This window comes from Erythrolamprus reginae, chromosome Z (assembly GCF_031021105.1).
Source record: "Erythrolamprus reginae isolate rEryReg1 chromosome Z, rEryReg1.hap1, whole genome shotgun sequence".
NCBI lineage: Eukaryota > Metazoa > Chordata > Lepidosauria > Squamata > Dipsadidae > Erythrolamprus > Erythrolamprus reginae.
In genome coordinates, this window is record NC_091963.1 from 137,224,106 (window position 1) to 137,239,458 (window position 15,353).

The window sequence follows — 15,353 nt, forward strand, 5'->3', positions numbered from 1 at the left end:
ACTTTAAACTCTTATATTTTTTCAACAACTTGAAGGAAAGTGCTGCAAATTGGACGTCCTCATTGCAGGTGTGTGCTTAGTACACGCCAAAAATCAACCTGAAAGGCCAAGTAATTTTGAAGCTACAGCAGCCTAAAGATTGCTATAAATTCATTTTTGAGCGGTTTTTTGCAAAGTTTGAGCCTGAACCACGTAAAAAGTAATAGGACTAGGTACATGGGGTTTTGCCAGTTTATAAAGCCTTACAAGGTGTGCAGATTCTCCAAATAACTCTAAGATACTATTAAAACTGTCGCATTTACAGCTTCTGGAAGTTGGCCCAAAATGCTGACTCGGCACTTTGCAACCCTTTACTTGAGGTCTCCTAGAACTCCCAATTTTTAGTCTTTTGAACTAAAAATTTCCACAGCATAGTTTAATATCATAAAAAAAACTGTGCCAAATTTAATCAAAATCTGAGATGTTAAGGTGGGGACCATTGGTCCACTTGACACAGAATGACTCGTTTATAGATAGACCAAATTGCAGGGTTTTTTGTAGCCTCACACATTTGAAGAAGCAATGAAAAAGTGCACCAGGAATAAACTGTTAAACTATAGTTTTGTCTCTCAGTGTGATTATTGCCTCCAATTGTGCTAGATAAAATGAACTGTATTGAACTGGACTGAAACAAACAAACTGAATGTATTTGCTAGCATTAGGAGTCGTGGTGACGTAATGGTTAGAATGCAGCATTGCAGGCCGACTCTGCCCACAGAGAAGTTCAAATCCCACCAGGCTCAAGACTGACTCAACCTTCCATCCTTCTGAGGTCAGTAAAATGAGGACCCAGATTGTTGGGGGTCAATAGGCTAACTCTGTAAATTACAGAAAAGGCTGTAAAGCACTATGGAGAGTTATATAAGTCTAAGTGTCATTGCTATTTATAGATAGAGCCAATTTGCATTCCAGGTAGTCATCAGCTTATAACCATCACTGAGCCTAGAATTTATGTTGCTAAGTGAGAAATTTGTTAAGTGAGGTCTGCCCCATTTTACCACAAAGAAGAGGGAGTCAAACTGTTCTCCAAAGCACCCGAGGTCAGGACAAGAAACAATGGGTGGAAACTAATCAAGGAGAGAAGCAACCTAAAACAAAGGAGAAAATCCCTGACAGAACAATGAGTGGAACGACCTCCCTCCAGAAGCTGCAAATGCTCCAGGTTTTTAAGAAGAGATTGGATAACCATTTGTCTGAATTAGTGCAGGGTTTCCTGCCTATTTATTATTTATTTGTTTGTTTGTTTAATTGGATTTGTATGCCGCCCTTCTCTGAGGACTTGGGGCAGATCACAGCATGTACAGAAAAACAAGAAACAATAATAACAATCTAATTAATACATTTAAAAAATCTTTAAAATATTAATTAAAAAACTTATCAATATCATTCATTCAACAATCAAACTAAAGCATTCATTGGTCAGGGGGTAAGATCTAAGGAACCCCAGGCCTGGCGTCAACAATATGTTTTTAAACTTTCGGGAGGCCAGGAGGGTGGGGTCAGTACGAATCTCTGGGGGGAGCTGATTTCAGAAGGCCGGGGCCCCCACAGAGAAGGCTCTTCCCCTAGGTCCCCGCCAGCCGACAGGTAGGAGGACACTTTTTGAGGAACAACAGAAAGAAGGCCTGTCCTCTCTAAAGGAGGACAATTAATTTCATGCACCTCTCAGTCCCTGTCAAATTTAGGTGTTGTGCAAAACTGCACGTCAGAAGAATCCCTTACGGATCCCGCACATCCTGGATATAAACTGTTTCAACTCCTACCCTCAAAATGCTGCACACCAAGACAACTAGAGACAAGAACACTTTTCCCCCCAAACACCATCACTCCGCTAAACAAATGATTCCCTCAGCACTGTCAAACTATTCATTATGGCTGCCCGACTATTACTACTAGTGTTTTCTCATCATTCCTATCACCCATTTCTTCCCACTTAGGACTGTATGACTATAAACTTTGTTACTTATATCCTTAAGATTTTTATTAATATCATTTCCTGATTGCTTATTTGACCCCTATGCCCATCATTAAGTGTTGCACCTCAGGATTCTTGACAAATGTATCTTTTTCTTGTATGTACACTGAGGGAGCTTATGCACCAAAGACACATTCTTTAACTGTACAATCACACCTGGCCAATTAAAATTATATTCTATTCTCTAATATGCTACCAAATCCTCCGGAAATCTCCAGATTCCCGACAACCATTACAAAAAACAAAAAACCACCAAGCCCGGAACGGGAAGCCGAGGGGCAAAAAGCGAAAGTAACGGAGACTGAACTCCGAGCCCTCCCACTTGGGCGCCTTTTCCGCTCCGCGCCTTTGTCTCGCTTTTCCCCGCGAAATTGCGCCCTTCCATTTTCGCGGAAGACGAAAGAGAAGAATTTGAAGGAGCGCGATGGCCAAAAGCGCCCGCGGCTGCCTGGCAGAAGCCCTGGAGAACCTGAAACCCGAAGAGCTGAACAAATTCAAGGCGAACCTCCAGGATTTCCCGGTCAAGAAAGGCTTCAGCAACATCGCCCGAGGACCCCTGACCGTGGCGGACTATCTGACCCTCACTGACCTCATGATCAGTTACTACTGCCAGGACTACGCCGTGGAAGTGGCCGCCCAGGTGCTCTCGGCCAGCAACTGCAAGCCACAAGCTGAGAAGCTCCTCAGTGACACCGGGAAAGGTAGCCCGCCCGAGATTAGCGGCGGTTTCTCTAACCTGGGATGGGTCGGACTTTAGCTCCCCGAGCCCTAAAAAAGTATTGGGAGGAGTTGGATGCAACCGCCACTGACCCAATCAGGGGACCCCCCCCCCCAAAAAAAAAAAACCTTTTCAGCTTCCCACAGAGAAATTCTTTTGCTGGGGTTCTGATTTCTCTTTACAAAAGTTGGCTATGAATATATATTTATATTCATAGCCAACTTATATTATATTTATATATTATATTTATATATATTTATATGTATGTATGTATGTATGTATGTGTGTATATATATATATATATAATACAGCCTCCTTTCCTTTTCCTTTTCTTTTTTCATTTTAATTTTCATATATATATATGAAGGTCTTGGCGTATTTGGGTTTCTTCCCGTGTAAGTTTCAGAGATTTCTGGCAAAGTTTCGAGGAAGTCCCACTCTACATCTTCAGGCTGGTGCTTTTATCCCTGTGCTAGGGCGACACAAGGACAAAAGCACCAGCCTAAAGATGACGAGTGGGACTTCGTTGAAACGAAATCTCTGAAACTTACACGGGAAGAAACCCAAATACGCCAAGACCTTCCTACCTGTACCCGTGAAAATCTATGAAAACAAGTATATATACTATATATATATATATATATATATATATATATATATATATATATATATATATATCGGTTTTTCATTGCATGCCAATTATGCAGGCACAATTATTTATTTAAGCATGTGTCATGCAATGGTCACCAACCAGTGTCCATGGACTGGTGGTCAGCGAGAACATTTTGGGGGTCCGCAGAAAAATTATTTGAATTTTTATGTTGCATTAAATACTATTTATCTTTTTTTTTAAAAAAAAGATCACATTAGTGATATGTGGAATTTAAAATTATGAATTTGTTAGTTCCCAAGGTCCAAAAGGTTGGTGACCCCTGGTCAAATGCTTCTGATTATTTTATATTTTTAATCACACACACATACTGTATACATACATACAATATGCATTTTACACACACACATGTAAACACATAAATAGATATACATAGATACCCATATATTATTTGCACAGCAACATAATCCAAACAACGAGAGCATTAAGCTAAAGTTTGATACCTTTTATAAAAGATACGAGACATTAAAACGCCATTTATAACAAATATAATGCAATAAAGAGTAATCCAGTAAAGGCAAATAAAAGCAGCCCTAAAAAGTTAGACATATCAGAGCATCACTATCTTATTCCTGTATTAAGGAAGCCTGCAAGAAAAATGTCTTTTTTCTGACTCTGCAAAAGCAACAAAGAACACTTTGGGTGTTGCTTGGCAGGATGGGGTGCCCAGAGCTTTGATGATTGTTAAGCCTGCAGTATTTTGATCAAAATGGTCAAAGGATAAAGCAATAAATCTTCTATTGTTATTTGCTTAGGACAGAGGTAAGAACAGAAATAAAGATGGATTTTCTTCACATACAGGAATCCCAAGTCTCAAAGGGTTTTATACTTTGACAGCACACATTAAATTGTGTCTGAAAACAAATGAAAAAGGAGTGAAGGTAGACAGGGTACTGTGATGCACCCCAGTTTCATCACACTTCAGAGTCAGTTTTTAACCCAGAAATTGTTCTAACTGACATTGCAAGTTATCTTCAGCGGCAGACCCTGATATAAATTACCAGGACATAATTTATCATAGCAACTTCATTCTTATCCAGATAGAGCTGTCACTTTTGTCTCCATGCACCCTGGAGACATCGGAATCTGATTGCCCTGAACGGAGCCCTTGGCCAACCCTCAGAGGAAACAAGGGCAGAGGAATGAAGCAAGTTTTGCTGCTCCTATCCCCACAATAATTAGGACGCTGGTATGTTTCTAGTCAGTTTCACTCCTTGTTTTCCTCCAGCAGCATTCTAGGCTTCATCCTCTGCAGAGTCATTGCTTAAAGCAGTGTTTTTCAACCAGTGTGCCGCGGCACACTAGTGTGCCGTGAGACATGGTCAGGTGTGCCGCGAAGCTCAGAGAGAGAAAGAAAACAAGAGAGAGAGAAAGAAAGCAAGAGAGAGAGAGAGAGAAAGAGAGAGAAAGAAAGAAAGAAAGAAGAGAGAGAAAGCAAGCAAGAGGGAGAGAAAGAACAAGAGAGAGAAAGAAAGAGAGAGAGAGAAAGAGAGAGAGAGAAAAAGAAAGAGAATGAGAGAGAGAGAGAGAGAAAGAAAGCAAGAGAGAGAGAGAAAGAGAACAAGAGAGAGAAAGAAAGCAAGAGAGAGAGCAAGAGAGAGAGAGAGAAAGAGGGAGGGAAGGTGGGAGAGAGAAAGAGAGCAAAAAAAGGAAGAGAGAAAGAAAGTGGGATGGAGAGAGAGAGAAAAAAGAGGAAGGGAGAGAAAGAGGGAGGGAGAAAAAGGGAGGAAGAGAGAGAGAGAAAGAAAGAGAGAGAGAGAAAGAGGGAGGGAAGGTGGGAGAGAGAAAGAGCAAAAAAGAGGAAGGAAGGAAGAGAGAAAGAAAGTGGGATGGAGAGAGAGAGAAAAAAGAGGGAGAGAAAGAGGGAGGAAGAGAAAGGGAAGAAGAGAGAGAGAGAAAGAAAGAGAGAGAGAGAGAGAAAGAGGGAGGGAAGGTGGGAGAGAGAAAGAGAGCAAAAAAGAGGAAGGAAGGAAGAGAGAAAGAAAGTGGGATGGAGAGAGAGAGAAAAAAGAGGAAGGGAGAGAAAGAGGGAGGGAGAGTGAAAGGGAGGAAGAGAGAGAGAGATAATTTTTTTGTCCAAACTTTTTTTAGCCGCCCCCACCCCCTCAATGGGCCCCATGGTTTTGTAAATGTAAAAAATGTGCCGCGGCTCAAAAAAGGTTGAACATCACTGGCTTAAAGAGAGTCTGCATAGATGCAATGCCGTGTAAAGTTGCACAGCTTCATTCTAGGTGGGAGATCTAGGGCTCAGACATACCCTGTATAATCCCAAACTGAAACCCACCAGGTCTATCAAGCTGATTCTACAGGACAGGTCCATCTTCCTTGAGTGGTTCACTTGCTACCGTTTTTCCATCTTCTCCGATCTATGTGCACACAATCTGTTAGAGAATACCAGACAAAAGTCTGTGCATTGTCCAATTATTATTGTTCTTTCTTTTCCTTTTTTCCAGGTGCCTGCAATTCTGCTGGGGAACCTTTGGCCCAGATGAGCGTCCCCTCAAGGCAACCCGGTGAGTCCCTATTCCATCAGTAGGTAAGAATTAGCCTGCCTGTCTGTTTGCTTGTTGTATCCTCTCACTTGGAACACATGTTTACCTTAGAACAAATTTAAGTGAAATTTTCAGTTTCACAACAATTTGATTTCTCTCTTAAATTCCAATACATGTGAAGATTTTTTTTAATATAAAATAATTTCTATTTATACACATATATACATAACACAAAACAAAAGACATTTAAAAACAAGTCATATACATTGATCTTATTTATGTATCTAATCCTATATCTATTTTCCCTTAACCCTTTTATCACCAAGAAATATCTCCTTTTTAAAAAACTTTTTCACTCCAACTACTATTATTATTACTAAATGTACATTTGTTACTTTCTCCATTTCTCTAGCCAGCAGTAGAACTTGCCCCAACATTCATAATGTTCCGACTCTTCCTTATTTTTTATTTCCAATGTTAGTTTATCCATCTCTGTGCATGCTATTATTCTTCCTCTTTCAGTACATTTTCATTTTTTTCAATATTGTGCACATTTTATTCTTGCCGTGGTTGTTATATGCAAAATCAAATATATCTGACTTTTTTCTATTTTTTTTCCTAAGATTTCTTCTAACCAGTTTTTAATTTTTCCCCAGTAGTTGTTAACTTTTTTCACACTGCCACCATAAATGGTAATAGGAGCCAGTAAATGCTTGGTTGCATTCAGTCAATCCAACTCTATCCCGAATTAAGAGATCAATAGGATCATACAAAGGATTGTGATGCTCATATTATTTTATAAAGACTCGTTTCACCTGTTAGCTTTCGCTTCATATCTCGGACTTAATTTTTTTGAAGTTGTTTGTATAGATTGATACAATCCTGGCTTGACAACATGGAATCTACTGCAACCAAAATATTAGTTGTTCCCCAACACAGTATTCATAGGACCCCATAATTAAGGAAACATATTTTTATTTGAAAAATGAAATGGTTGTAAGCTGGTAGTTTATGCAATTTTTGTATAATTTTCCTTAGAGACTGAGATGAAAGTTGGCTCCTAATGCAGCCTGCATTTGTTTTTTAACAAATATTCTCCTGATTGTCAAACTTGAACTGTGAAAAAAGGAAAACATCAGAACGTTATAGAGAGGTAGAGCAGAATTTCACAGCATTCTTAAAATTATCTCATACAATGGATGTGGATTTTACTCCAGGATAAAGTGACAGAGAGAACCTTGATTTCAGTTAAAAATATACAGTGTTCCCTTGATTTTCGCGGGGGATGCGTTCTGAGGCCGCCCGCGAAAGTCGAATTTTCGCGAAGTAGAGATGCGGAAGTAAATACACTATTTTTGGCTATAAACAGTATCAGAAGCCTTCCCTTAACACTTTAAACCCCTAAATTGTGATTTCCCATTCCCTTAGCAACCACTTAGATTATTACTTACCATGTTTATTTATTAAAGTTTATTTTAAAATATTTTTATTAAAGGCGGATGAATGTTTGGCAGTGACATATGACGTCATCAGGCGGGAAAAACCGTGGTAGAGGGGGGGGAAACCGCAAAGTATTTTTTAATTAATATTTTTGAAAAACCATGGTATAGACTTTTCGCGAAGTTTGAACCCGCGAAAATCGAGGGAACACTGTATATTTATTTAGAACCTTAAAGCAGGGGTAGGCAGCTGACCACTCTACGACCTGGCTACTCTATTACCTGAGGATTTCAATTCCCAGAATTCCCAGCACGGCTCAGAAATTCTGGGAATCCACAGGTCGTAAAGCTGTTGTAGTTGCCCAGCCCTGCCTTGAAGAGCCTCCTATCACAAAATCTCAGCCTCCAAAGCTCCAGTGAAGAGAGGGCTGAAGCTGAACTAATGTAAGTCTTGAGTATCAATATATTGCTATTTCTTTTTCCTTTTATGTTTTCGCAGTTCAGGCCCCAGGAATGCATTTTATTGAACGCCATCGTGACGCCCTGATTCAGAGGACAACCACAGTGGAAGAAATTCTGGACCCGCTATATGGAGTTATCCTGACCGATGAGCAATATCAAAAGATCATGAAAGAGGGAACATCTCAGGAGAAAATGAGGGAGCTCTTTAAACTGGTGCCAGGCTGGAATAGGGATTGCAAGGACAAGTTCCTCAAAGTTCTGAAGGAAAAAAGGAAGTTTCTGATTGAAGACCTTGAAAGGCAGTGAGGCCATAGAAGTGAAATACCATCTCAGGGCATAAAATATCCAAACTACACTTATATCATAGGAATTCTGCAGATTCAGGTGCATACAGGTATAGACTATTTTCATTCCCTGAAAAATAAGACACTACCTTTTGAAATTCACTCAAAAGGCCATTTGGGCTTATTATCAGGGGGTGTCTTATTTTGGGGGAAACAGGATAGTCTTGCGGACACAACGTCACAATTGAGCCCAAAATTGCAAGAAATTGGCCCCCATTTTAAAAACTTTCTTGTCACGGGGCTGTGAATCGCTACAGCCCTTAAGTTAGTAACCCCAGTTGTTAAGAAAATCTAGCTTTCCCCGTTGACTTTGCTTGTCCGGATCAGATGGCCCTGGGACAATACATCTGTCATAAATGTGAATCCGTTGCCAAGCATCCAAATGTAAATCACTTGACCATGGGGATGCTGCAGTAGTCGTAAGTGTGAAAAACTGTCATAAGTCACTTTTTTCAGTGCCGTTGTAACTTTGAACAGTCACTAGACGAACCTTTTAAGTCAAGGACTACCTGTAGTATATTTAAACTGAGTAGCTGTATTTACAGTTGTCCCGGTTACTGAATTGTTCCATTTTCTCAAGTTGACATAGTATAGGTCCGTGATGGTGAACCTATGGCATTCCTGCTACAAGTGAGCCCTCTTTGCAGGCACGCGAGCCATTGACCACTGCGGATGTGCGAGTGCCTCCTGCCAGCCAGCTGATTTTCGGGTCAGACAAGCTTATGCTTTCTCCTCACTTTATGCAGACCATGCCTTCCCAGATGTCTGGAGATTCACACTCACACATACCCAGCACTGTTTGGCCATGCAAAGCTTTTTCCCGTCCCAGTTCTGTTTGAGGAAAGAGACTCCCCCCCCCTCCCCAACTCCGTTTGGGCAATAGGCTTTTTTCATTTCCCAGCTCCATTTGGAGTTGGGAGGCTTCCCCCCACCTCCCAACTTTGTTTGGGGAAAGAGGCTTTTTATTCCTCTTAATTCCATTTGGGGAAAGGGGCTTTTTCTACTTCCCAGCTCTGTTTGGGGAAAGAGGCTTCTCCCCCCCAACTCCGTTTGCCCCAACATTCATAATGTTCCGACTCTTCCTTATTTTTTATTTCCAATGTTAGTTTATCCATCTCTGTGCATGCTATTATTTTCTCTATTATATCTTTCCATTTGGGGAAAGGGGCTTTGTCCACTTCCCAGCTCTGTTTGGGGAAAGAGGCTTTTTCTCCCTCTTAGTTCCATTGGGGAAAAAGGCTTTTTCTATTTCACAGATCCATTTGGGAAAAGAGGCTTTCCACCCCTCCCAACTCCGTTTTTCCACTTCCCAGCTCCATTTGGGGATGGGAGGCTTTTCCCCTCTCTCACTGCTGTTTTGAGATGTGAGGCATGCATGCCCGGTGAGTCGCACAATCATGTGCAGGGGGCGGGACATGCAGGAGAGGCATTGCATTATGTGTGTGGGTAGTTATGTGCGCGTGCAAGCACTTTCGTCACCCAAGGGAAAAAAAGGTTTGCCATCCTTTGTATAAGTCAGCGATAGGCAAAGTTGGCTCTTCTATGACATGTGGACTTCAACTCCCAGAATTCCTGAACTAGCACGATTTGCTCAGGAATTCTGGGAGTTGAAGTCCATAAGTCATAGAAGAGGCAACATTGCCTACCCCTGGTATAAGGTAGTCCTTGACTTACAACCACAACTGAGCCCAAAATTTCTGCTGCTAGGCAAGGCAGTTGTTAAGCAGGTTTTGCCCCCATTTTATGACCTTTTTGGCACAATTAAGTAAATCACTATAGTTGTTAAGTGAGATTTCACCATTTCTTTCTGGGTTACATTTTCCTTATGAAATAACAGAGTTGCGAAGGACCTTGGAGGTCTTTTAGTCCAACCCCGTGCTCAAGCAACGGACCTTATGACATTCGAGATACGTAGGCTGCCCAGTCTCTTCTAAAAATCCTCCAGTGATGAAACACCTACAACTTCTGAAGGAAAGCCATTCCACAGGTTAATTGTTCCCACTGCTAGGAAACTTCTCCTTAGTTCTAGGTTGCTTCTATTCTTGATTAATTTCCATCCCTTGTTTCTTGTTTTGCCTTCTGGTACTGTGGAACATAGATCGATCCCTTCTTCACATTCACATTCCTCTTGCACACTCATCGTTTTTTTTTATTGCATTCCAATGAAACTGCTTTTTTGTCCAAATAGATTTAAACATTTATACAACAACAAGTGTTTTCCTAGATGTTATGGACTGTAATTCCTCCCCTATCCCTGGTCACTTGTCATGTTTGCTGGTGTAATGGGAACGCACGTGTGGGACCACCAAACTACCTACTGTACTTTTCGGAGTATAAGATACACTTTAGTCCTCCCTAAACGAGGGTGGAAATCTCAGTGCCTCTTATACATTGAATACAGCCATTTTTGGGGGCCCGAAACCCTACCCTTTTTTCACAAAAATGGGATGTGCAGAGGACTTGGGAGGGCAAAAACTACTATTTTCTTGTTTTCCTCTTTGAAATCTTGGAGCAACTTATATTCCAAATATAATCAGGTCTGTCTGTCTGTCTGTCTGTCTTTCTTTCTTTCTTTCTGTCTGTCTTTCTTTCTGTCTATCTGTCTTTCTTTCTGTCTTTCTTTCTTTCTGTCTTTCTTTCTTTCCTTCTCATACAATTACATAAATATTCAAACTTTTCGCCATTAATGATCATTTATCTTATCTTTCCTAAAATTAAAACATATGATCATTGTTGCTCTTTTACCATTCGATATCCTCTCTTTATTTCGCAACAACCCTTCCCCTCTTTCTCTCCCCTCTTTCCCCTTCTCTCTACTCTTCTCTCCTTTTCCATTTTCTTCTTTCCTCCTCTCCTCCTCTCCTTTCCCTTCTCTTCCCCACTCCTCCGCTCTTCCTCTCTTGCAACCCTCTCTCCTACTCTTATTTCCCCTCCCTTTCTTCCTCTCTTTTTCCCTTTCTTCTTTTCCCACTCTCTCCTTTCCTCCCTTCTCTCCTTTCCTCTTCCTTCTTATTCTTCTACGTTCTCCATTCCCTCCTTTCATTGTTGTGTTTACATATTTTCGATTCAGTACAGTTTTAGGAGGTATTCGAGCAACGCTAAGTCTCTATTTACATACGTCTCCAATTCTTTTTCTATTTTAATAGTTACACATATTTCATCATTAATGTATAGATTAGATTAGATTTATTGGATTTATATGCCGCCCCTCTCCGCAAACTCGGGGCGGCTCACAACAATAATAAAAAACAGTACATAATAACAAATCCAATGCCCACCAATCTAATTACAATTTAAAATTAATAAATTCATAAGACAGTCCCAATATATATATAAAAAAAATATTTGTCTAATAACACTTTTATTTCCCCTCCATTTTCATTCACCAGTGTGTCATCTCTTTCTATTCTCTTTTTGTCTTTTCTATCATTTGCTCTTCATTCTATCCAGTTTATTAATCTCTATTCTTTTATTCATATACCTTTTCTAATCATAATACATAAAATTGTACTCATGTCTTGAAATACACCGATTCCTACTTATCTTTTATTTGTACTTATCTTTTATTTGTAGTGTTAATCTATTCATTTCTGCACATTCTAAATATTTTTTTATTCTCTCTCCATCTGTTCTCTCTCCATCTGTTTTCCAGTTTTTTGCAAATAGTAGGCTTGCTGCTATTATTATGTGTATAATCAAATATGTACCTTCTTGACCATATTTCTCTTGTAAAATACCCAATAATTAATTCTATACGCTCGCGTAGCATCCCCTCTAATCATGTTTGTATTTTAACCCAAGAATTCCTAGTTTCCTTGGGTATGTCTTCTTTCAAATAATTAGTTCTAGCTTCCAGCGTAAGCCAGAGATAGAGAAGCTGTAGAACAGTGTTTCACAATCTTAACAAATTTATGTGGACTTCAACTCCCTGCCTACTAGGCAGCTGAAGTCCACACATCATGGCCGAGATTGAGATACACTGCTGTAAAGAGCAAACAAGATGGTTTTGATAGAGATATGCAGACTCTATTGCCTAGTCCAGTGATGGTGAACCTATGGCACGGGTGCCACAAGTGGCACATGGAGCCATATCTGCTGGAATGCGAGCTGTTGCTCTAGCTGAGCCTCAATGTGCATGTGTGTGACAGCCAGCTGATTTTTTGGGCTTGCACAGAGACTCTGGGAGAACGTTTTTGGCTTTCAGAGAGCCATCCTGGGGGATGGGGGAGGCATTTTTACCCTCCCGACTCCAAGGAAGCATTTGGAGCCTGGGAAGGGTGAAACACGAGCCTACTGGGCCCACCAGAAGTTGGGAAATTCCGACCTCCAGAGGACCTCTGGAGGGAGAGGGAAGCTGTTTTTGCCCTCCCCAAGCATTGAATTATAGATGTGGGCACGATAGCTCATGCCCATGCTCTTTCGGCACCCAAGGAAAAAAAGGTTTGCCATCACTGGCCTAGTCCAAAGTAGCTAACATGTTTTTAAGTCCAGAGCATCCAGATAACATTTCAGAAGTATCTCAAACAAATGCCTTCTTAATTCACTAAATTCTTTAAGAAGGAGTCTATGGAGATTCTCAAACATCCAGGTCAGGGTTGTCCCAAAGGTGCTTCCACCTCTCCAAAAAAAAAAACCTTTTTAAAAGCAACTGGTCTTTTGGAAAAAAGCATCTTTGTCTAAGGAGGAGGAGGTACAGTATACAATTTTGTTACTGTAGTATCTCAAAATAGTTTTAGCCTTGATGTGGACTTGATTTTTTGATCTACAGTGATCCCTCCTTTTTCACGAAAGATGCGTTCCAAGACCACCCGTGAAAAACGAATTTCCGTGGAGTAGAGGAAAGATATTTTTTTATGTATTTAACAAGGATTTGGACTTTTAAAATCCACCCTTTTTATTAAACAGTCATTCTATAATGTTTCTCAGCTGGAACTACATGTGATATCCTACCACTTTCTTTAATACAGTAGTACTGTAGAAGAATTTTAATGGATTTAATGGATTTAAGCCCCCTTTGAAAACCCATGAAATAGCGAATCCGCGAAAGATGAACCGTGAAGTAGCAAGGGATTACTGTATTCTAACAAAACCTTATGAAATGATTATCTAAAAGTTCCTCTTACTGGTAGCCCCAAGGTAGTTCATTACTTATTATTTAGAAAATTTGTGTAACAATAGCAATAGAACTTAGACTTATACATGGCTTCACTGTAGTTTAGATATAGCCACCGACTCACTCAGAGCAACTCTGGGCAGCTTACAAACAATAATCCATTTTATTCCCGATATGGTATGAGTATCATACATAAATATGATTTATGATCTATGAACTATCACTTTGTTGTCTGATTCAGAGCTTATGCACTGGAGACAAATTCTTTGTGTGTTCAATCATACTTGGCCAATAAAGAATTTTCTCTCCTCTCTTCTCCCCTCTCCCCTCCCTTCTCCTCTCCCCTTCTCCCCTTCTCTTCTTCTCTTCTTTCTCCCCTCTTCTCTCCCTTCTCCCCTTCTCTTCTTTCCTCCCTTCTTCTCTTCCTTCCCCTCCCCTCTTTCTCCTGTTCTCTCCCCTCCTCTCCCCTCTCCTCTTTCCTTCCCACCCTCCCCTTCTCTTTTCCTCTTCTCTCTTCCCGTCTTTTCTCCTCTCTTCTCCACCCCTTTCCCTTCTTCTCTTCTCTCTTCTTCTCTCACCTTTCCTTTCCTCTCTTCTCTATTATATTCCATTCCATGTACAAAATGTCCAGTATTTTTAAAATCAAGGCAATCCCAGTGCAATTCCAAAAGAGGAGGAAGGAAAGAATATTAGGGGAGGGGGAGGGAAAACAGCAAACTGAAATACCAATTCCTAAAGTTACCATTCCTTATGTGTCGGGGAGGAATGAAAAAAAGCAATCCAGCTTGTCACACCCAGCCAATGTATAGGAAAGCACAATCAAATTGCTGTGAGTCTCACTGGAGTAAAGACCAAAGTTTCTTTGATCCTGATCGCTGATCCTTCACATTCCTGTCCTTGGCTTTTATCAAATCTTGTCCCAAATCATAATTCACACGCAAAATTGTACCATCACAGAATAAAGCATCTTTTAAAAATTGTCTGCAACTTTGTAATTTCAAAAATCAGAATGAGATTAAAAGATTGCAAGCAAAGGAATTTGTGGGCATTGTGGAATTATTTTGTTAGCCTGTTTCGATTTTCAGTTTTGAAACACGCTCAAGGGTAAATGATAAGATGGCGTAAGTTGGAATATAATCAAGATGTGACTATAGCCAAAGTCCAGCAAGACAAAGATAATTAACTGATAGGAAAGACAATCTCCAAGATGCATCATCTGCTGCATTTTTGCGACTAGGTAACAAAATTTGATGACCTGATAAATGATCTGAAAGTTATTTTTAGTAGGAAAATTGCGTAATCATCGGCCCGTTCTGGCATTATTCACAAAAAAAGGAGAGATTAATATTTAACACGGAAAATTTATACACATATAAATGAAAGTTATAGCAAGATTAGCAATGCAAACCAAATGTTCTAAGCAAAGTTCAATGTAGATATTTAAAGGAATACTGTATCAGCTAATTGAGCTGGTTGTGATTTCACAGATGAAACTTATCTGGGATTTATTGTGTAAATGTTTATTTTAAAAAGAACAAATTGTGGTAATAAAGGTAGTCCTTCATTTATAATACAGTATTTATAACGAGTCACTTAATAACTGTTTGGTTATAACAGAGCCCCAAGTCGTGTTTCAAGTTCTGACATCCCACACACCTTGTGGTGTGACTGTGTTTCAGTCACCTAGCCTGCATTTACTGCGATTTATATTGGTTTTGCAAAAACCTGAAAAAGAACTAGGTTATGTTTAATACATTCACTAAAGGTGTGTGTGTGTGTGTGTGTGACTGGGATTTGAACCTGGGCAGTCCACCTGCAAGGCAGTAGCTTTAACCTCTAGGCCACCGGTTCTCCTCCAGTCTTAAAGCTTAACTTTAAAGCTGCTTTGCGGGCAGACTTCACTTCCTTTTCATTATCAGCAAAATATGTTATACATACATATATACATACATACATACATACATACATACATACATACATATATTTGTTGATTGATTGATTGATTGATATGCTACCCACTCCAAAAAGGACTCACAGTGGCTAATAATAGTCATAAAGAAAACAACAATAAAAATATTTATTTATTTATTTATTCCTTCAT

The 15,353-nt window shown here is 40.0% G+C and overlaps 1 protein-coding gene across 1 annotated transcript; it reads left to right on the forward strand.

The window, feature by feature from the left end:
• The first annotated feature begins 2,310 nt into the window (after positions 1-2,310).
• On the forward strand, positions 2,311-14,290 carry LOC139154715 (apoptosis-associated speck-like protein containing a CARD). Its single transcript, XM_070729630.1, has 3 exons — positions 2,311-2,715; positions 5,856-5,915; positions 7,833-14,290. Exons 1-3 carry the CDS (start codon positions 2,439-2,441, stop codon positions 8,099-8,101), a joined length of 606 nt encoding a protein of 201 aa, XP_070585731.1. The 5' UTR covers positions 2,311-2,438; the 3' UTR covers positions 8,102-14,290.
• Positions 14,291-15,353: the final 1,063 nt, after the last annotated feature.

Excerpts from the sequence above, each read along its gene's own strand:
- LOC139154715 (XM_070729630.1), top strand. The coding sequence starts at position 2,439 with ATGGCCAAAAGCGCCCGCGGCTGCCTGGCAGAAGCCCTGGAGAACCTG. Across the intron at positions 2,716-5,855 it reads CCTCAGTGACACCGGGAAAG|GTGCCTGCAATTCTGCTGGG; the intron begins GTAGCCCGCCCG and ends CCTTTTTTCCAG. Across the intron at positions 5,916-7,832 it reads CGTCCCCTCAAGGCAACCCG|TTCAGGCCCCAGGAATGCAT; the intron begins GTGAGTCCCTAT and ends ATGTTTTCGCAG.